The 23,357-nt window shown below is 43.2% G+C and overlaps 1 protein-coding gene and 1 pseudogene across 3 annotated transcripts in view; both read right to left on the reverse strand.

The window, feature by feature from the left end:
* Positions 1-5,537: 5,537 nt before the first annotated feature.
* The window catches only part of DCAF5 (DDB1 and CUL4 associated factor 5), a 100,078-nt gene continuing 82,258 nt past the window's right edge, over positions 5,538-23,357 (reverse strand). For all 3 annotated transcript variants that reach the window (XM_077909757.1, XM_077909756.1, XM_077909758.1), the window contains exons 8-9: positions 14,148-14,275; positions 5,538-7,610 (exon numbers count right to left, since the gene is read on the reverse strand). In XM_077909757.1, coding sequence (XP_077765883.1) covers positions 5,841-7,610; positions 14,148-14,275 — 1,898 coding nt within the window. In that variant the 3' untranslated portion in view covers positions 5,538-5,840. The remainder of the gene's footprint in view (positions 7,611-14,147; positions 14,276-23,357) is intronic.
* Positions 17,407-18,213, reverse strand: LOC144321301 (H/ACA ribonucleoprotein complex subunit 3 pseudogene; annotated as a pseudogene).

Consider the following 23,357-nt stretch of genomic DNA (forward strand, 5'->3'; position numbering starts at 1 on the left):
TGGCCTCATCAGACCACTGTGGGCTTTGTTATGGCTTAGCTTCTCCTTGAATCAGATGTTACAGAATATTACACACACACACACACACACACACACACACACACACACACACACCCAATCCTGCATGGAAAACTCTGGTCAAAATTTTCCTTGGCACAAACACTGAGCATTTCCATGGCTTGCCACTTTCCTGATTCTCCAGGGCTGATCCAATACCAGATTGGGGAATTTTAGCTCTGAAGGCCTGAGACAAGTTTGCTGTCCCAGCTCCTGAGGTCTGGGTCATCTCCAGCACCACCATACTAAGACTACAGTTTAGTGAAATCTGCCACTCCTTCCTATCCCCTGCAGACTTACTGTCGTAAGCAAGGAGATGAGGCCCCAGTCAGCCAGGCCTGCCCCTGACTTCTGCTTTTTTTGAAAGCTCCCAGCTCACAGGCATAGCCCTTAGATAGCTGGCTTCCCAAATTGGAGGTATGTCCAAGCCTCCTAGACTCCACCTTAGGCAGGTCTATTTTAATGGGGATTATGTATTCTTTTCTTAGTTTCAGATTAATAAACAGTAAATTCTTTCTCTGAGAAACTTACTTTCTATACTCCTTGGCAGACCCCATTTAAGAAAGCCTCTACATGGTGTACACATTGTTAGCAAGAAGCAATGAGAGCAAAAAAGAGAGGATGTGTTAATTATAGCAAACATTTTAGTGCTTTCTGTAAATCTGGCACTGTTCTGAGCTATATTTATATATGCCCATTGAGTCCTCTATCAATGTGCTCAGACAGCACTCTCCCCATTTTACAGATGAGGAGCTTCAGGCTCTGAGCAGTTGTACAGCTGCCAAAGATCTTGGCTCACCGACTGTTTCTGGTAGACACTATAGGGATGTCTCAGGAATGAGAACTCCACAGGATGGGACCTAGAGAGCCCATGGAATTGAAGGAATCCAGTTTCAGAGTTGAGAGGGACCTTCATTTCACAGTTCCCAAGAGTTTGAATGACTTGCCCAAGGCTCATGCAGCTACTCTATTGAAGAACTAGTATAGAATCCACTACTTTTGCTAGTTCAATGCCATTTCCAGGCAACGCACAGGTCTCTCTTTGGAGGAAAGGAAAATAAGTTAGCCTTAAGGATTTAAGGTAGGGTCCTGGAGAAACTAGAAATGTTAGCAAACATTGACATAAAAAGAAAGTAAGGGATGGCAGTAGGGGTGGGTCCTGAATATCATCACTAATCAGTCTAGGACTAGTCAAGATGTTTGTTATCCTTTGAAAGCCTATGTAATCTCCAAAAGCCACACACTCATCTGTTTTTTGTGCATGCTTAAGTGTGCTGGTGTTCAGATCATTACACTATTTCAAGGAATTTATGCATTCTTGCAGAGAAAATTTCTCTCAAACCAATCCTGCATGTTCTGACCTCCATTTACACTCTTATTTCTTAAGATTTTTAAGTAATCGCTATACCCAACATGGGGCTCAAACTGACAACTCTGAGATCAAGAGCTGCATTCTACCAACTGAGAAAGCCAGGCGCCCCTTGACTTCCATTACAAATTAAGGATTTTACTTGGGGATTTTGGAGAATCTTGATGACCAAGTGTTTTAGAGGCCAGTCCATGGCATGTTCAGTGCTAGTTCTGTGGATCTGGAAAGCTGCTGAACTCACCTAGAGTTTCATTTCTTCCATCACAGTCTTCTCTCCTAATGTCTTCCCTAGAACCGCTAAAACATCTCTTGAGCCTGAAGATCCTGGGTTGGCATCCAGTTATCTCAGGGGTTTATTGCCTTTCTCCAGCCTTGCTGGGGGGTACTAACAAAGCCAGATGAGGGAGACTTGTAAGCTAGCATTCTGTACTTCAACTGGAATATTCCATTAGCTCATGGCTTTGGGTTCCAAAAAGGAGCTCATTTCACAACTTCAGTAATTTGAAATACTAGCTATCTCATTTCCTTACAATGCCTTACAATGTGACAGTCTTGTCAACAAGCACTGCGGGACCCTTCTGCACAGCTCAAGTAAACTCTGTCGAGTGGAATGGAGTAACTCCTGCTTGTCCCTGGCCATGTTAGTGCTGGCTCCAGGGAAGTCTCCCTTTGCCTCTGAGCCTCTGTTCTGAGATCTTATCACCTTCGCCTTAACAATGAAATGCAATTAGTGTGCAAATGGCTCAGATTTCTTTTCATTTTCTTCTGTTGCATGTGAAAAAATTCAAAATTACTTCCAAGCCACTTGAATTCATGTGCTTTCATTCCAGTATGAGCGCTCAAAGCACAAATGAGCACTTCGCCTGAAATATGCCATCTGAGAGAACCGAACACATCATCCAAAGCCTCTGTGGTAGGCAAGTCTGGACTCACCGAAACTTACTTCACCTTAATGCTTCAACTCTGGCCCATTGCCTTGCTTCGGTCATAAGGGGTAGATGGCCTTCCTTTAGAAGTGTCTATTTTCCTCATAAGAGTCTTGGTTGGCAAGAATTTTTCAGTTAATTGAAAGAGGCAGCTTTACAGGCAGGATAGAGAAGGTCTTTTTTCCTTTTCCTTTTATTTTTTATCTTTTTTAGGAAAGCATTTGCAAAGCATGCTTGGAACAGGGCAGAAAAAGCAACTGGATATTTGGAACCATCAAAAACTGTCTTTGGGGACTATTTGTAATGTTGCTTCACTGTATCACTCCCTCAGTTCCAACTAACGAAAGGGTCAATTCTAGGGTCTCACTGTCCTGAGTTCATGTAAGCCTGGTAAAGGAGACCAGGTAGATACCTTCTCCAACCCTCAGTTTTGTTGTCTATGTGTGACCTTTGTTTCAAACCTAGAAGAGGCAGTGACTACTGGCATGGATATGGAATACCAGTTTGTCTTCAGAGTGGTTTTGAATCAAGTTTCAACTAGGCAAGAATTAAAACAGGAAAGAAATTAAGGATAGGGGGGAGGTGTCTAAGCAACCAAGTCTTCCCTGGAAGAGAAGAGGAAGCCATGAGAAGTGAATAATAGGTTTATTTGCATATACACAAGAGAAGAGCTAGTGTTGCTGGGAGTAACAAGAGGAGGGGCTTGTGAGGAGATAAGGCTTCAGCAGAGGAAGGCACCTTGACAAACAAGGGACTCCTGGCTTAGTAAATCAAGCACAGTTGCAACCTTCTTTTGCCCCAAGCCAACTACTTATTTAACTCATTTACTGCTGTCCTAGAGACACAGGAGTCACTTACAAAACCAAGCAGAAAATAAAGTGGAGAGAAACAGTTGTACCTATCTGGACCAGAAACTTTAAAGTTTATGTACAGGATGCAGGAAAAAAAAAACAAAAACCCATAAGAGGCACTTTCAAATAGTTCTTAATGTAATCAGTGCCATCTGTCCTGCTAGTAAAAATACCATCACAGAAGAATTGGGGGATCAAACGTGCCTCCAAAGTTGGGGCCTCAATTCACAAGGATTTTGGCAAAGGGACTCTAGAAGTGGTTCTTGCTAGGTTTGCAGGTCCATGATCACAAGACAGGAGATTTCTGGAAATGAGAAAGGAGTGGCTAACACAGACAAACAGTTCTCAGCCTGCTCCAGTGAGTATTTTATGGGCTTATCTCCTGGGAAGTTGAACATGGGGTGCTGGGGAGAGTCTCTTGTTGCTAAAAAATGATCTTTCTTGAACACTAAAATTGAACCAGAATGAACTTTGACTTCTCTTTGGAGTACCCAAATGGGATTAAGGCTTTTAACATGAAAAGACCGAGTTCTGCATTTGGAAACAGTAATCAAGTGGCCAGCTCCCAAGGGAACTTAACTTCTTTTTCTCTAGGAAAAGTGGATTGTCTTTAGAGAAATCAGAAAAGGGTAGCTACTGATTAAATAAAGCCAAACAAAGAGATGAGGTAGGCTGACTAGGAGGGGGAAGAGAAACAGACACTGAGTGATTATATCTGTTTTTTTGTATATAAATGATTTAAAAAGTCCAATTTAATAAATTTTGGAAAAGCAAATGTAAAATGACTTGGGCTTATAAAACCAGAATTTACAATTATCTGTGAATAGCCAGAGACAAATCATAGAGCCATTGTGATTACAAATCCAAACTCATTCTAATAGTTACAGAATCACTCTCCCACTCCCCCCTGTGAGATTACAGTTGTTAAATCGTAAGCATCCCCACTGCTACTCACACTCCTTCATCTCTTAAGACAGCATTTTCACACCCAAGTCACATCAACATACCAGCCACGTCTTTCCTTCCACAAAGCTTAGCCAGATGATGTCTCCTTTTGGCTTAGATCAACAACCTTCCTTTTATAAATAATCCCTCTTCCTCCAGTGCCTAAATTCATCCAAGTCTTCATCCTCCACATGGTCCCAGGCCCAGTAGGACAGGTCCTTCCCTAAAAGGAAGGCTGAGTTGGAGAGGCCACACCATTCACAAATTCGGTTCTCTCTATGCCAATGCTAGCTGCACACCAAGTGGTCTAGCACCTTTGCACACAAGAAAGTTAGTGTGTGCTTCTCTTCTCTCTCTCTTTCTCCCTCTCTTCCTTGTTTCTTGTATTTTGCCTTTTCATGACATCTATGATGATGGGATATCTGGTCACCTCTAGGTCTTCCTGTCTTGTGCAACCCTTCATTCATAACCAAGCAACTCTAACGACCACTGTGATGCTGAAAATCTCTTGGTCTTCCCCCCCTCAGTGAAATAAGAGTCTCTTCTAGGAGCCAGAAGTCTTAAACCAGAGACTCCTCTCGGCCTCTTGACACCCCAACTCAACAGGAATCTGTTACTTCAAGATGGCCACCACTCTGCAAAATCTAGTCAGGACACCACAGCCTCTGCTAATTGCAAGTCTGAGGAATGATGCCAGTTCCTTCAATTTTGACCCATCATTTTGGGTTGAATTAAATGAATATAGTACCACATTCTGCTCTTCACTACACTTTTTCATTAACATACCTAGAACATCCACTTAAATAGTCTTGAGCACAAAGCTCTTGAGGGCCATCTTTTCCCCCTCCTTTCATCACATGGGGCCAAAGAGGTGCCCACTGGCCTTTAGAGGGCCTCTCAGGAACTAGCACCTAACTGGTGAAAGGGTGCCCCACAACCAGTCATATTTTATGGTCTCCATAGGCCTCCGTGCTGCAGCACGGCTCCATTTGCCATGGGCAAAATTTGTCAGGGACCTGTGTTCTCTGGAATCTGATCATAGGTGCTAACCTCTTATTGGCATTAAAAACACTTCACTTTTAGTATGTCCACGTTAAATGCTCAATTAAGAAGTACTACTGAGAGAAAACATGGAAGATTTCTTTAAGAAAGAAACCATGCTTTCCTTCCCAGCACAGCCGATGGGCTGAAGGCCTGTTTCATTCTCCCCTTCATTCTTTCAGCACAGCACAGCCGGATTCAGCACTCACCGTTAACACCTACAGCATGTAAACAAGGTGAGATGGCAAAAGATACCGATCCATAGATCCCTTCTCATGGAGAACGGAAAGAAAAGCCTCGGAGACAATGAGCTCACACGTGCCGGTGAACACACACAAGAACAAGTCAAACGTCTCAACAAGGATTTACTTTAACAAAACGCACAGGTACGCGATGCTCAAGTCTTACTAGAAAGGAGTCACTTGGATCTTTTTTTCCCTTTCCTTACACAGCACAAGCCAACGGCCAGCTAAACATTCAGACCCATTACTGAACAGAAGGGAGCAGCATCAGACACAAAATTTCAGGCCCTGGTTTTATGTGCCTTTAATACTTTTTTTTTTTTCCTTTCCTCTGTGTTCACTAAACAGGATTAAAAATTTTTTTTTGTAAAGCTACTTTTCATAGCTTTTTGTTTTCCCTTTGTATTTATCATGTTTTTAATTTCTTCTCTGAGGAGGAATTCTCTGAATCTGTATCTTCCAATTCGACTCGGTGCCTTTTGAGGCCACTATGGCCATGAACAGCCCTGCTGCTGTCTGTGTCTGGGGTGTCAGTGGGGTCCTCTCTTGTTCCAGCATTGGGGGTCTCACAGGCCATTTCAGACCCACAACAATCTTTGTGTAGGAGTGTCCCTGTCAGGGACAAGTTATCATGGTCAGTGTCTGAATGTCCTGGAGAAGAGCAGGCTACTGCCTCCAGCTCTCCAAAGTTCTGCCCATTGTTGTGGGGATGAGGGGGGCGGGGGTGTAAGCGTCCATTGTTGTGGTTGGCACAGATGGTATCGAGGCTCCTCTCCTCACTGTCATCAGACTGGGTCCTGGGACAGCTGCCAGACCCACTGCTCAGAGTGGAGCCAGATGCCTTGGGGACAGGAGGAGAGGGCGGCTCCTCGGCCCGGCTGCTTAGGGCCTTGCTCAGGGCCTTCCCATTGAGCTTCTTGGTTTCAAAAGAGTGTTCTACAGAGCCACCATTGTTAGTGTCCTGTGAGGGGTCCTCTGGTGCCTCTGCCCAAGGATGGCTGCTGTGCTCCTGGCCTGGGCCATTGCTGGGATTTCTAGCAGAAGTCCCTTCTTTAAAAGCATCCTTGTTGCGACCTTCAGGGGGCAGGTCCTGGTTCCTCTGGGCTATAGTCATGCTGAGACAGGCTTCCTTACTAGAAGAAGGGGCTGGGTTGTCCTTGTGGCTGGTTCCCGCTCTCCCTTCATCTGCCTCCCCAGACACGAGGGAGCTCTCTCCATCTTTGTTATTTGAGTAGGAGATATAGGAATAGCGGAGCCACTTGTAAGCCTTATAAATCTTTCGCTCCACCGACTCTATGTCGGAAGTTGGAGATGCCCGGTTGGGCTGAATCTCCAGTGTGGAAGTGCTGCGCTCAGGGGAGGAGGGAGAGGAAGAGGAGAGGTCATCCACTTTGATTTGGGGGTAATCATAGTTGTCTTCTCCAATGTAGGTATTGGCGGGCTTGCTTGGGGGGGTGGGCCTCTCTTCTCGGGGGGTCTTCTGCCGACGCCGCATGGTATTCCGCTGCCGTGTGGCTGCTCGACGCTCATTCAGCTCCTCCTCATCTTCAGAGCTGCTGGAGCTGCTGGAACTGCTGGACTCATCTTCAGGGCTGGGAGATCGTGGTCGGGGGAAGAGATCTGTGTCCAGTTCAACCTCACAGGCGTTCTCTTCGGAATCGGACTCGTTGGAAAGGGCCAGGAGGCGTTTGTCCTGGTAGCGCCGCAGGGCAGACAGGCGCTGCTGGCGAGAGGCTGCATCCTCACACGTGGGCGGTGGGGGTGGTGATGCCACTGTGTTGGCCGTGGTGACCCGTAGGGGCCCCAGGTGAAAGGCGCTGTCGGCATTCTCGTCCACTGTGGGTGGAGGGGAGCGGGGCAGTGAGGCCGAAGACTCTGAGTCAGTATAGCCCGAGCGCTCGCTGACCCCGGCGTGCAGCTGGAGGATCGTGCTCTCACTGAGATCGCTGTCTGAGTCAGAGCTCCAGCCCTCGATCTCACGACGCACCAGGGAGTCAAAGAAGGCCATCATCCTGGGGTCTTCCTGCACAGACTGGTTGGCGTAGTCATGTGACAGGCCACTCCCACTGTTCAGCACGAGGCTGATGTACTCTTCGTGGGTATAGAGGCAGCGGGAATCATCCTCAATCCGACCGTCTAGGTCTCCTGTACATCCTGGCTGCTTGTATGGACTCCAGATCTGCACAGAAGGCAAAAACAAAACCAAGGAGGCCTGATTGGAAAGTACTCTAAAGCTAGTGGTGATAAAGAACACTAAGGCAGAGCTTCTCCAGATCCTTCCTGTCATTTAGCCAGGACTTGCTAACCAGCTTTAAAAATACATTCTTTACGAAACTGGATTATGTGGGTCACATAAGCAAACAGAGGCTTCTAGAGTCAGCTGTTGGAAAAAGCATTGTCTAGGACTTAGCATTAGCTTAGTGTCAAGAAATCAAAGTTTTATCTCTTGCCCCAGGATAGTCACATATTATCTCCCCTATGAGCCCTCTCCCCTTTAGCGTTCTCTGTTAGTAGCTTGGAAATTACAATAACCCCCTTCATAATTGTGAAGAATAGAGGATGACTTGAAGATTGGCCAATGTGTTCAAAACTCTCAAAAGACTGAAGCTGTGCACAGAGAGGTACCACTTTTCCAAAGTGAAAACAGACCCAGCAGTCAGTCTTCTGTGGTAGTTAATATTTCAGCCTATAACTCCACTTCTCCCCAACTGCAACATTTCTATTTTTAACTAATGGGAATTGCTTACTGGAGCTTGATAAGAATAGCCAACTGCCTACACTGCAGTTCCTCTTGGACATGCAGGCATCAGTTACCCAGGAAACTGGGTTCTCTTAACCAGGTTGCTGCTGGCCTGCTCCCCAACTCTCCTGTTAGCTGCAGAAATAGGCAAGACACACACCCCCAAGACCGTGGCCCCATCCCTTAACATTCCTTCACTCTATCATCAGACACATGGGCCGATAGCCAAAGGAACTTGGCAGAGCTGGGACTCAAACTCAGGTCTACGTGACTGCAAATCCCAACTTTGCAAGTGGAATAAGTTATGCAAAATTCAAGTTCAAGGTAATTAAGCTGTCACTGCGGTTGAGAACAATTAGCTTCACCTGACTACCAGACTGGTCCACAGAGCAGCACACAGAAGCTCAGTTACATCAGCCGGTAGCCATGGCAACTCAGATGAAATTCCAGGCGATTTTCTTGCCTGACAGGCTGGTGTCTATCTTTAGATGGCACCCAACCCAGAAAACAGGGCTCCTCATTTCTCTATCCTCTATCAAGACAATGGCTTTGCTTCCCCAAAGCTATCCAAGGACACATTCACCTCCCTGTGAGCACCTTCATGAGGCCCCTTCCCTCCTATGCTCTACTTGCAACTTCTGGAAGGTAGCACCTTTTTGGAGGAGCTCTAGTTCAAAAGGGGCTGGAAAAACCTAGGTTAGCTCTCTTAATCAATTCCCAACTCAGATTCCTTTCTCCTTTGACTCTGTTTCCTACCCACAACTCCTCAGGTGTTCTTCTCTCTCCATCCTCACTACGTGACTGGGTGGGGGGGGGGGCGGATTTAGGCAGTGGTTCTCCCACTTGGAGGTGCACAGGAGTCACCTGAAGAGTCCTAACAGTGCTGACTCCTGAGCCCCACACTTTGAGGTTCAGATTCACTAAGTCACCAGCAGGTACTAGGGCTCTGCAGTTTTCACAAGGGGGAAGAACAACTTTTTAAGAATATAGTTAGAAAATAAAGAGAAAAAAAAAAAGAAAAGAAAAGAAAAAAGAAAAGAAAAGAAAAGAAAAAGAAAAGAAAAAGAAAAGAAAAAGAAAAGAGCCGAAAATAAAGGATTTGTCTGAAGAGATTCTCAAGTTCTTTGTGAGACCCTATGTTTGGGAAGCATTTTATTTTATTTACTTTTTATTTTTATTATTTTTTAAAGATTTTATTTATTTATTCATGAGAGACACAGAAAGAGAGAGAGAGAGGCAGAGACACAGGCAGAGGGAGAAGCAGACTCCATGCAGAGAACCCGATGCGGGACTTGATCCCGGGACTCTAGGATCACGCCCTGGGCCAAAGGCAGGCGCTAAACCGCTGAACCACCCAGGGATCCCCTGGGAAGCATTTTAGACATGGCCTTGACAACAGGATCAAGGTACAAATGACTGTCAATTCAAACAAATGTCCAAGTGGATAAAAGTCTGGTGGCTTAGAAAGGAAATTGAGGGGTCCCTCAGGACTTTTTGGGGTCTTATTCTATACTCTGGGCCAGATCTCTTACTTTCCCAGTTTAAAAATGGTAAAACGTTACAACCATGTTATCTAATATAAAGATAAATCTCTACATACTTTACAGAAACACAGATTTTGTTAATAGAAGTAAAAAATATTAATGGTGGGATGCTGGTCCAACTATCCAACAAGCCAGTTTCTAGGTTCTAATCTACCATCCAGACCCCTTATGTCTTCCCTTCAGGAATGAAAATCATTAACATGGAAAGCCAGCTTTCATTTGGGCTCTGGAATGTATTAGGCGGAGGTAGACTTTCATTCCTGAAGTGTGGAGTAATGGAACAAAATGCTGGATCAGGAGGCAGGGGACTTGAGTATAGGTTCCCACTCAGCTCAGGTTGACCTTGGATAAAGCTCAGCTCTCCAACCTAACAGTGGATTAGATGGGTCTCATCCAATCCTACGGTTCAGAGCAAAACAAAACCATCATCCCAGACAGCTGGTTTTCAGTCCTCAAGGGATTTGTGTCCCAGAGCTGCCAGGGCAGGCAGAACAGGTAGGAACCCCAGCCCCACTGCCACACGTGGCCCTTGGCAAATGACTTCATTCTCGAATGCGTCTTCTCATCTGTAGAAATGAGATGGATGAAAGGACATAATCTCTACCATACCACAAAAAAGATGGGGTGCTTTCTCCTTCACTTGGCAACTGAATACCTCCACCAGAAAGTTTTAGACCCATCCTCAGAGACTTCCGAACATCAGAAGTACTGTCCGTCCCTATTATCTTAGTCCTCATACCAGTTTTGAAATATTTGTCTTGATCCCGGGACTCTATGTTTATTTCTTTACACTGAAAGCCAACAACTCAGAAATGAAGCAACAAAAACACAACTTCCCATTGCTAACATGTTAAATGCGGCTACACAAGCCTCCTCTTGGCGCAAGGTTCATGAGAAAAGGAGGAGGGACAAACAGATTTCTCTCCAAACCCAGTGAAAAGTTTAGCTCAAAGGTTGTTGAGGAGGGACGTCTGGGCAGCTTAGTGGTTGGGTGTCACCTTCGGCTCAGGGCGTGATCCTGGAGTCCCAGGATGGAGTCCCACATGGGGCTCCCTGCAGGGAGCCTGCTTCTCCCTCTGCCTATGTCTCTGCCTCTCTGTGTGTCCCTCATGAATAAATAAATAAAATCTTAAAAAAAAAAAAAGAGGTTTCTGAGGAAAAAGGTGCAGTTCAATTCTTATTCAAGCACTGTTGAAATGGAAGAAATTAAACAGCAAGTGTTCTGATCTATACAGGTAACCATGACATGCTTGAATATAGCAGCTCTAAGCCCTCTCCTTTTTGTGCTATTGTACTAACTTAAGACATGTGACCTTACACTGAGAAAATCTACGCTGATAGGGACCTAACTTGCTATTTAAGGGTTCTCCGCCCTCTCTAATCTGGCTTCCGAAACCTTCTGGGCCAACCTCCTGCCCACATTCCTGCCTTGTATCTTAGTCCTCCCTTCTTGTGCTCTTTCCTTTGGCCAAACATGATCATTTTCTTAACAGGTCTTACACCTCACTGCTTCTGAGCATTTATTCATAAGTATGATGCCTGGAACACAGTAGATGATCAATAAATATTTATTGATCGTCTCTACTTCGAATGTTTCTCATATTTTACACCTCCCTTTAGCAGTCTTTATTTTTCAAAATCTAGTCGAAATATTACCTGCCTGAGATTATTCCAGATGGGAAAAATCTTTCCCTCCCCTAGAGCATTCTGTTTCTATCTCTTGTGTAGCTACTGCATTTTTTGTTATCTTTATTTCTTGTCTCTCTTACTGGGGGTGACCTGCATTACTTTTTTTTGCCTTTATGTTCCCCATAGGGCCTAGCACAAAAGGCACACACAGGTACATCATAAATACCACAAATATCATGAATAAATGAATATCGGTCTTTGAGAAAAAAGGTCTGCATTAGCCCTATCTTGCCTCTATTTATTTGTTTATTTATTTATTTTTAAATATTTTATTTACTTATGACACACACACACACACAGAGGCAGAGGCAGAGGGAGAAGCAGGCTCCATACAGAGTCCAATGTGGGAGTCGATTTCAGGACCCTGGGATCATGCCCTGAGCCAAAGGCAGATGCTCAGCCACTGCGCCACCCAGGTGTCCCACCTCTCCGTATTTAACTATAAAACAAATCCCCTCTTTTGCTAAGTATGGACATTCAGGGGGCTAGAGACCTGTTATGGGTGAGAAGAGGGTGGCCCCAACAACCAGGATTCTTTTCCTCTGGGCTAGAACGGCAGCAATAAAGGACAAGGGAGAAGGTGGAACAAAGTGGAGAGAAAAAAAGGTCTCAGGCTGAGTGAGAACATTATGCTCTTTGAACCACTGATCCTCAGAAATTACAAGCAGGAAAGTGACTTATTAAAATAGTCAGAAATTGTCAGGCACAGGTAATTCACAAGGCACTTCTGGATGGCAAGTCACTGTTAACATCCTCACTTGACAGATGGGGAATAGACTTAAAGAACTGTTCAAGGGTACCAGCTATACTGACCTAAGGTTTTTTTCCTTTTAAAAAAAATTTTTTTTATTGGAGTTCAATTTGCCAACATTTAGCATAACACCCAGTGCTCATCCCGCTGACCTAAGGTTTCAAACGGCTGAATGTGCCTCCTGGTGGGTCCGGGTTCAGACCCCACTGGAACCTGGAAGCAGTGAGCTCCATATTTCAGTCTGGATAATCTCCCAGAGAAAATATTTTCTTCTCTTACTCCTCTGAGAACTTGGTTAGTTTCCAAACTATGACCTTAAGGGTAAGGACTCCAGTTGACTAAACAATAATTGGGGAGACTAAGTACAGAAGCATCCCAGAGTGCACAGCCGAGCAGGAATCTCTCTTCTAAAGGAGATGGCCAAGCAGAGCTCTCTGAGAAAGAGAATGACGTCAACAGGCCTAGAGGACATGCTAGCGTGCCAACCCATTACTCATAGGCCAAAGGAGAAGAGAAGGCAATTCAAGGGACAGGGCCAATTTCTCAATTGCCCACTGAAGGATGACAGAGATGACCACCTTCAGTAGAGGCCTCTGGCTGCCTGCTGCCTTCCCACCAGCATGGGGAGTGTGATAGGCCACTGGGAACAACAAAGAACAAGGCTCTATCCTCACTTTACCACTAATTAGCTGTGTAATTAACCCCAGACGCGTAGTTTATAATTGAAATCTCATCATCTTACAAAAAGAAAAAGTCAGTAAAAATGATCTAGAAGTCCTGCTCCAGCTCTGTGGGAAAATGTGTGCAATCATGAAAGTTAGCCCTGATCAAAGGACCAACAAAACTTACATAAAGGCATCTGGAATGAGAACAAATAAATATTGACCCATCCTCCAACATTACATTTCTGATAGCTTCCCTTGCCTCAGATACAACTTGGTTTAATTCTAGATGGTGAAGAAGGAGGAGGAGATGAAGGAGGAGGAGGAGGGGAAAGGAAGAAGAGGAAGCAGCAGCAGCAGTAGCAGCAGCAGCAGCAGAAGAAAATAGAAAACCACCAAATCATCACAAACCAATTTTTTGCTTTTTTCCTGATACCTCCCCCATCAGGTTTTCAATGTCATTTTTGGGGGGGGGGGGGGCGGGGAAGAGGACTTTTAACTTTTAGGGGAGATTATCATCTATCCTTACTTAAAAATCAAGTTATCACAGAGTTCCAAAGGATTCATCATTTACCCCATGAAAAACCTTCATTTTTGCAGATGTGGAAAAGGGTTACTAGCAACTAGAATGTGAGTGGCAGGCAGTGGGCCATCCTCCTGTGGACACAGGCCAGGCTGTGTCTCTTCATTGTAGGCTCTAAATACATTCCTTGGCCAGGTTAAGTTGATGTACAGTTCAGTTGATGTACAGTTAATGCAAGCGTTTAGCCTCAATCACAACCACATGCAGTGGTTTTTGATATGTTCTGAGACAATTTAGCTATGGTTCTGGCAGTCACTTAGTTATGTCTGTGCCACATTAGCACAGCAATTAATGCAAAGTACACACCAAGTAACTGAATAGATGGTGGCTTTCAGATGAAGTCTGGAAAACAGAACTCAGACTCAATATCAAAGGCTTCTGGAAATGTAGTAGCATACAAGTGGTGTCTAGTTTCAAAGCCTAGTGACTATTTTAAGAAGTGGTCTTGAAAGGAGGATTTTAAACCACGCTTTTTAATATCAATTTTTTAATATTTTGTGTTACGTCAAAATAATTGAGAAATTTTTTAAGTAATCTCAATGCCCAATGTGGGGATCAAACTCAGGACCTCAAGATCAAGAGTCATATGCTCTACTGAGTGAACCATCCGGGTGCCCCAAAATGATTGAGAATTTTGATAGACCTTTAGCATGTTTAGGTATGAGGTCCTATAAATATTGTTCTAGTTTCTTCCAATTATGAATTGTTAACAATTTGTCTAAAGGACATAAGGGGAAGGTACCTCACCTTGATAATCTTTTCTACACCAGAAGAGCAGATCATGTAGGTGTGAGGGTTAAATCGGACCTGGTTAACAATAGACCGATGCCCTTTCAGCACCATGAAGGCTCCGTTGACCACCCTACCAATGCCACCTGGGAAGACAGAAGGGAACAAAAATCAAATGATGAAATGAATAAAAGTAAATAGGTTCCAATAATGGCAGACAAACAGCTCTGAACTGGAGCCAAGATTTTTTATTAACTATGCCACCAGCAGAATGTTTGCTTAATCTTACAGATAAAGTTGCTATGGAAAGAGGGAAGATGAAATATTCTCTCAGCATATGTGCTCTTACCAGGAGCCTTTATTTAGCCTTTAAGCATTGCCCACGCCCACCCACTGCAATTCCATTGTCAATGAAGCCACAGCCACTTAAAACATTTCTCAAGTTTTTGATCCCCAAGATAGAACCCAAGTGTTACCTTAGAAAAGGCCAGTCATGAGCAAAATGAGACTGAACTACTTGGGAACAGTTAGGCATCTGAGCCAGGGACATGGAGAACCAAAAGCATATAATTACTTAAATGCATAAAAAATCTCTGATCCATTTGCCCTTGATTTCTATGATGAAGGTAGCAAAAAACAAAACAAAACAAAACAAAAACAAAAACAAAAAAAACAAAAAACAAAAAAACCCAACAACAACCCCAAACATACCAAAGCCACTGGGAAAATAATGAAGAAAAATCCTTTTGTTACCCTGATAGCAGAGAGAGCTAGGGATAAAGAAAGGAGATTTGGACCACTTTCTAATAGGGAGAGCTCAAGAACTGAGAATCTGAATTAGAGTAAGGTGCTTAAAGATACCATGTATGAATAACAAGAGGCTGCTAAAAGAAAGCTGTATTTCTTTTTCTTTAAAGATTATTTATTTATTTATTTATTTATTTATTTATTTATTTATTTATTCATTCATTCATTCATGAGAGACACAGAGAGAGGCAGAGACACAGGCAGAGAGAGAAGCAGGCTCCATGCAGGGAGCCTGATGTGGGACTCGATCCTGGGACTCCAGGATCATGCCCTGGGCTGAAGGCAGGCAGGTGCTCAACTGCTGGGCCACCCAGGTATCCCAGGAAGCTATATTTTAAGGACCATTGTGTAGGCTTTCTTCTTCAGTGACTGAGAAAAGCATCGGATGCCTGGAACCTACAATATGATGAAGAGGTCATCATTTATAAACTTGGAATAACCTCAAAGGTTCAACTTCCCTGGTAAGGACATCACACAGAATATATGCACCCATGTTCTGAACAAGGTCACTTCTGAGCAACCATCAATAGCTCAGTACACATAGGCCAACCTGTGTGCCCAGCCAACTGGTAAAATATGATGCATTCAGACATAAATAAGCGTTCATTTATCTAAGCAGTGAATATCATCTATCAGGAACATGGCAACACTAGGGCACAAAGTATCAGTAGGCAGTTACTGCTCCCTGCACCCCATTGCCAACTCTACTTTGTTCAAACATTCATTCCAGACATTTCTCATTTCATTTTTTTTAAAAAGAAACAGACTCTTTTTAAAAAATATTTTATTTATTCATGAGAGACAGTGAGAGAGAGAGGGAGAGGCAGAGACACAGGCAGAGAGAAGCAGGCACCATGCAGGGAGCCCGATGTGGGACTCGATCCCGGGTCTCCAGGATCACGCCCTGGGCCGAAGGCAGCGCTAAACCGCTGAGACACCAAATGTCAGGCTGCCCGACATCTCTCATTTCAGTGTCTACAGGACAATGACCAGCACAGCATCCCTTCTCTAGAAATAATCTGGTTCTAGAGAAGGTGTCTTGTGCTTTTGGCCTCCTCACACAACTCCCCTTTTGGACTCAGAATATATCCCTCTTTATTGCCATGTACATGCACATCTCTGCTATGACAGCAAGAGCTTTCAGACTGAATCATATATGGATTTGCCCACTTAGCCAGCACTAAGTACTTACTCTACTTTTGTAACTTGGTCAGTGACAAAAATATTCTTTGCCTAATCTTTCCACCATATTTGACATTTTTCATTTATTTGAGAGAGAGAGAGAGAGAGAGAGAGGGAGAGAGAAAGGAAGAGCAGAGGGAGAGAGACAAGCAGACTCCAGGCTGAACTCAGAACCTGATGGGGGGGCTCGATCTCACGACCCTGACATCATGATCTGAGCCAAAATCAAGAGTCAGCAGGAAGCATAACCAACTGAACCACTCAGGCACCCCTGACGTTATTAGTATTTGAATTATCCAGGATGAATAATACACTTAGAACTATCCATGGCTCAATTCAACATCATCAAGTTTGCTAATAAACTATAAAGGAGAATGACTAGGCTATAGAATTGATGTGTTCTCATGGATCAGGAAATGTTAGGGACTCCTAGGTAGCTCAGTTAAGTGTCTGAATCATGACTTTGCTCGAGTCATGATCTCAGGATCCTGAGATTTAGTCCTGCATTGGTCTCCGCACTGGGCATGGAGACTGCTTAAGAGTCTCTCTCTCCCTCTCTCCCTGCACCACCCCCCACCTCCACTTGTGCTCTCTAATAATAAAAAAAAAAATCTTTAAAAAAATCAAAGAAAAAAAAGGAAAGGTTAAGCACCAAAGTAGGCTGCCATGATGGGAAACCCTAGGTAGCCTGAGTACACTGGGTTCCTAGAGTGGAATGGGAGGAGAAAATAAAGGAGAAAATTAAGGAAATGAGATTCATGGGAATCTAAAAAGTAGCATTCCCATTCATGGGTCTCTTCTGAATTCTACATTTCCAACATCCTATTCCTACCTATATCTGTGTTGGAGTAGTCACTAGCAAAGAAACTTTGGGTTAAACCTAGTACCAACCTCTTATTTAATCCTACTGCATCCAAGAAAAGTTAATTTAAGTGACTCAGATAATTTGAGTGACTTCTTCACAATCATACAGCTAGTAAATGGTAGAGTCAAGATTTGAACCAGTCTGTTTGGCTATCATGCCCAATATCCTTTCCACTGGAACAGTGGCCTTTATGAGATGAAAGGATTTCAATAGGGATGGAGTCTGAAATGCATAAAATATTTTGAAATCTTTCTGGCAGTTAATGAGTTGGTTTTCTTTTTAAGCCCTCAACTCAAAAATGGGAAGGGGGGAGACTCTATCCAACGGTGTCCTGAGCACAAGATATAGTATCACCACAGGACATTTCATCACATTGCCAACACTAAATAGTTCATGAGAGTAAAACTGGCTCTCTTGCATACCTAGAACTGGGGGTGCAATGCCTGAACTAAAGTGTTCAGAGTAAGCACTTTTTGACTGGACAGTGTTTCAGGAGAGGCAATTCTAGAATAAGTACTACCAAAGGAGGACAGATAGAGGGGCTCATGTCTTAGAGAATCAACTATTCACAGAACTAAAGTTTATCAATCAAACTGACTTGTCAAAGGTTATCTGGAATACAATTACAGTAACTTTTGGACCTGAAGAAGGATTGAAGGGTATTAACATCTCTAAAATCAGACCACGGGAAAACATTCTATTCTTCTTCCAGGCAGTATGACCTCATCTGGTTTCTCATCATGGCAGCAATTTACTTTATTTATTCATTCATTCAAATCATTTCAATAACCTAGTAGTGATTCAAAATATGGAAAGGAGATTCAAACTTGTTCCCTTAAGAGGGATGCTACCATGATTGCTTCACATAAGCATGATCAAAGGCAATAATGAAACCAGATTCCAAAGGGTAAGGGTGTTAAGAAGGCTCACAGGTTGAAGAACTTGGTTTTAGAAAGTCTCTGAGGGGTAGCAGAAGAGACATAGAATTTAAGGGACCCTCAGAGAACAGGGCAAGGTTGTTGGGTCTTGAGTACCAAAGTGTTTTTTGATGGTGATTGGGTGTCAAGAGTATATGTCATCTGGGGAGAACCGGGCAGGATGAGCCAAATAGGTCTGTTGTCCTACAGGGTCAAGCTTCTTCAGCATGTAGACCTGGTCTCCCTGTTCACCGAGATAATATAGAGAAACACGACCATACCAAAGCCAGAAGCTCCAATTTTGTCTGTACATGGCAGCAGTTTTTTTTTTTTTTTTTTTAATTTTTATTTACTTATGATAGTTACAGAGAGAGAAAGAGAGAGAGGCAGAGACACAGGCAGAGGGAGAAGCAGGCTCCATGCACCGGGAGCCCGACGTGGGATTCGATCCCGGGTCTCCAGGATCGCGCCCTGGGCCAAAGGCAGGCGCCAAACCGCTGCGCCACCCAGGGATCCCCTTTTTTTTTTTTTTTTTTTTTTTTAAATTTTTATTTAATGGCAGCAGTTTTAATACAGGTCTTTTCTCCCCCTTCCCACCCAAACTGATACCTAGGAAATCCACAGAGCCAAGAGACTTATGGTGAAAACAGGTCCAGGGAGAACTGAGGCTGCCATTTGTTTAAGGCATCCCAGGCTGTGTACACAGAATCAGAACAGTGAATGGGCTCAGGGAAGTTCTCTGTAGTTTCTCTCTTGGTTTCCGAGTTTCAAATGACTAAATACAGCTGCTATTGTCAGTTTAGATACAACAATTTTTAGAGAATAGATTTTTATCAGTCCTGGAGATTTGTGTAAATCAGACTTCTTCAATCTTAAATGGCTAAAGTCAAGATGCCAGTATCAGTAAAAACTTAGGGTCTCCCCTCTCCATTACCTAGCCAAACTGTGCCCGTCAACAGAAGGATCAAGCTGGCAGGAGTCAGGCAAGGAACACTTTTTCTAAAAACTACATAAGCTACAAAATCTCCCTTCAGGATCATCTCTAAGACTGTGGTTAGGGGCCTGATGAGGATCAACCTCAATTCATGGTTACCAAGCCGAGTCAAGCCTAATCACTACTAATGGATACCAATGACTAAAATAGCACATACCCGGAAAGAACGACCTTACTTGTTTTTGAGCTGTCATTTGTTTATCCACGTCTGTACAAACCAATGCTCATTTCTCTGAGCCATCTGTTCTGGCTGGCCCACCAGACATGTTGGCAACACTTTGTGGAGTTTTTTTTTTTTTTTTTTGTAAGTCAAGTCCAAAATTCCTGTATCCCCATCTTTACTTTGGTGCAGATGGGATGCTAAGGAGATGAGGAAGGCTATAAATCCCCTCACCTGTTCTATCGCAAGACCTTAAAAAAGGACTGGGCCATCTCATAAGATTCCAGTGTCAGTGACTGATTCACTACCATCGGGGGATTCTCTACAGTAGATAGGGGGCTAAGTGTAGAGTCCTCATTTCCCTCCCCTTTCTTTCCTATGCTCCTCTTTCCACAATATTCAGCCAGAGATTGGTCCCCTTAGGGACCAATGGCTAGGACACCACTCACACTTCTTGCCAACTTCAGCTACTTCTGTTCCTTGTCAATTTTATTTACTTCAACAAAATCCTCTAAGAATGACTATGCTTTCAGCTCAAAAATTAAAAGCAACCTTGTCAAGATTTCTTGATGTTTTAGTCTAAGCAAAACTTACCATATTGGGAGGAGGTCCTCAATGGCACTTGGGGCTATAGAAGAGGACATTTATGTGTTTCATAAGAAAATAAATCCCAGATCAACCTGGATAAAATGCCAGTATGAATTTTCCAGTCAGAGTTTTTGGATTTTTTCCCCCCTTTCCATTAATTAATGGGTAGGACAAACACCTTTGTGAGAACAGGACGGGGAAATGGTGGGTGACACTGAGATTAGGGAGGGTGAAGTATGAACATGGTAGTGAGGGACCAGCAACAGGTCCCAGATGACTGGAAAGGGCTGATGGAAGACAGATTAAAATGGCAGGAGATAAATTCGCATTTCCAAGCAATAGATATCAGCCTTCACGAAGAGGATAAAGATCCTTAATCTTCCAAGATTTATGCTAACATATCCAAGAAAGTAATAACAAAATTGGGCATATAAGAAGGAGTTAGCAAATGATTGTTAAATTGAAATTAGTGGAGAACATCCCTACACCCATTGTGGGGCTCTTGACCCTAGGATCAAGAGTTGCATGCTCTTCCGACTGAGCCAGCCAGATGCCCCTGGAGAACACTGTTAAGAGTGGTATATACATATACTCTCAACACTCAGGTAAAAATGATAGATTATCGTAAAGGAAATGATTTTAGCATTTCCTCTAGCATTCTTTTTCATTTAGCATTTATCTGGTAGGCTCTAGGTTGGAATATCAAACAAACTCATGCAGAATGTATTAATAGGGCAAGATGATGAACAAATACATAAAGGTGGAGAGAAATTGAAAAAGCAGGTGACAGTGGTTACTCAACTGATACAATGGAAATCAAATCTCTATAATTATGTAGTCCTTCTCTAAGCAATAAGACTTGGGCTTCTGATACTCACCAAAGAATTCAATGGTTTAATCAGTCCTCATCTTATTTATCTGACCTATCAGCAAGATCCAACATAGTTGCCGCCTCTTTCTTCACTGCCTTCCTAGGATCACCCTCTCTTGGTTATCCTGCTACTTCACTGGTCACTCATTTTTGCATTCCTTTTTGGCTGCTCTCTCTGACTTCTTAACACTAGAATGCCTGAGGGAAATGAGGAATGCCTTAGTCTTTGCTTTCCTTCTCTTGATTAGCTATACTTACTTACTTGGTGATCTCATCCAGTCTTGTGGCTTTAAATCCTACCTATATGTGACCGAAACTCAAATTTTTATCTCTAGTCCAGAACTTTCTCTCGAACTCCAGAATTGCATACCTCTATATCCAAACTGTTTGTTCAACATCTATCTCTACCTGTATTTCTTTTTAAAAAGATTTTATTTATTTATTCATGAGAGACACAGAGAGAGAGAGGCAGAGACACAGGCAGAGGGAGAAGCAGGCTCCACACAGGGAGCCCAACGTGGGACTTGATCCTGAGACTCCAGGATCATGCCCTGGGCCAAAGGCAGGCACTCAACCACTGAGCCACCCAGGCGTCCCTCTACCTGTATGTTTAAGAGACATCTCAAACTCTATCTGCTCCCTCCCTTTCCCCCAGTCAAATCTATTAGGAAGGGCAGCCTGGGTGGCTCAAGAGGTTTAGCACCGCCTTCAGCCCAGGGCCTGATCCTGGAGACCTGAGATCGAGTCCCAGATTGGGCTCCCTGCATGGAGCCTGCTTCACCCTCTGCCTGTGTCTCTGCCTCTCTCTCTCTCTCTTTCTCTCTCTCTGTGTGTGAATAGATAAATAAAATCTTAAAAAAAAATCTATTAGGAGATCATGATCAGGATTTACCTTCAAAATACATCTAGACTGAACAAAAAAAAAACATCTAGACTGAAACCTCTACCTTCGTTTGACCCACCGTCACCACTTGTCTGTATTATGGGAGACTCCTATTAGTTCTCCTCATTCCTATCTTTGGCACCCCACTCCCACCATCTATCCTCAACTCCGCAGCCATTGTGATGCTGTTAAAATAAGTTAGATCATGTCACTCCTCTGCTCAGAAGTCTCTAATGGCTCCCCCATTTTACCCACAGTTAACAGCCTACAGGGACAACCCTGTGTTCCACTTACCCCTACTATTCCCCCCTTCCTTACTCTGCTTCAACACATTGATTTCCTTGTTTCTCAAACACACTAGGCACACTTTCACTTCAGAACTTTGCACTGGTTCTACCTAAAATTTTCTTCCCCCAGATTTTTGCATCGTTAACTCCCTTACCACTGAGCTTTTGCTCAAATGTGATCTCAAAGAGATCCATACTGAATGTCTGATCTAAACACTTGCATTTCTCTGACCCCCCAATACCACTTCCTATCCTCCTTATTCCACTCTATTTTTTTTTCCTATAGTGCTTCTAACCTTTTACATATAATTATTTGTGTCTGTTGTTTATTATATACTTCTCTTAGTAGAATGTAAGCTCAATGATGGCAGGGGTTTTTGTTCCTTTGCTATATGTCCCAAGGCTCTAGAATAGTGCCTAGCATGGAGTAAGTTTTCAATAAATGTTTGATAAATGAAAAGATGTGAGAGTATCTAACTATAAAATATAAACAGACTGGACAAAACCCAATCTCATTTAGTGAGCTCCATCATCCAATGTGTGGATTATTCAAGTGTTTCTCCATCTTCCTTCTATCAAATTTGGATGTTTCTTTTATAGCATTTTTACTATAATAAGAGCAAGAAATAAAGGGGCTAAAATCCTACCTATCCTTCACGGTCCTCTGAAATGCTAATTCCATGAAAACTTCACTGATCCCCAAAATCTGTTTAAGCCTTCCTTAATTATCTTTTCTATGGGCTCTGGAACAAACTTTTAAATTTAGCATGTGCACACACACACACATCATTTTCTCATCTTTCTTAGACTAGAAGTTCTTAGAGAGCAAAAAAATATTGATTCTTTCAGTCACTCATAGGACTTTGTATGTCTTTTGTTAGGATACTCAGTAAGTGAACAAATTGAAGTAAATTCCCTCATCATTTTCTCCAGACAAGGCTTGAAAGTGAAGGCTAAAGCTATTATCTACCAAAATGAGGTCTGGCAGGTACCTGTTGAAGCAATTAATCTATTTCATTCCTAAAACCACTGGTAGAATTAAGGGTTTACTGCTCTGAGGGACAAGGGACTATTTATTTTCCTTACTATATCTCAAAGAGTTGTCCAAATAAACTCAGTAATTCACTGGACCAAACATTCCCTGGGTCTCTAAGTTTCAAACCGTAAGAATTAAATTAGAGTACTGATAATACAGAGAGCAGTGGCTGCCTCTTGGGGATCACATAACCACCTAAGAGTTTAAAAAAAAAAAAAAAAGTCAGATGGGGATAGCCAATGCTGTCAGTAAAGCTCAAAGAACTCCAAAGACAGCAATGCTTAATTGCACAAAAAAGTCAATTAAATCAGTTCTTCTTTCATCATCTGTACTTCACATGTGTTTGCAACCAACTACTTGTGACCAATTAAAAATAGCTGTCCTTCCAGTTACACAGGAGGACAATGTAGATGCCCAGGCCCAATCCACTGAGAGTGAAGGCATGTCTAGAAAAAGGAGGAGAGATGGAACATGCGTACACATAAGGCCTGTGAAAATGCATTTATAGCTGTTTCCAGCCTACTCCATTGGCCTGCTGGCAGTAGGGGTGGCTACAGTGACTAGGCAGTGAAACTGCATGTTTTTCCCCTCTATTCAGGGAAAAATCTGTCACAAAACTTTCCCCCTTTTAACTACTG

The sequence above is a fragment of the Canis aureus genome, chromosome 9, assembly GCF_053574225.1.
Source record: "Canis aureus isolate CA01 chromosome 9, VMU_Caureus_v.1.0, whole genome shotgun sequence".
In the NCBI taxonomy this organism is placed as follows: domain Eukaryota; kingdom Metazoa; phylum Chordata; class Mammalia; order Carnivora; family Canidae; genus Canis; species Canis aureus.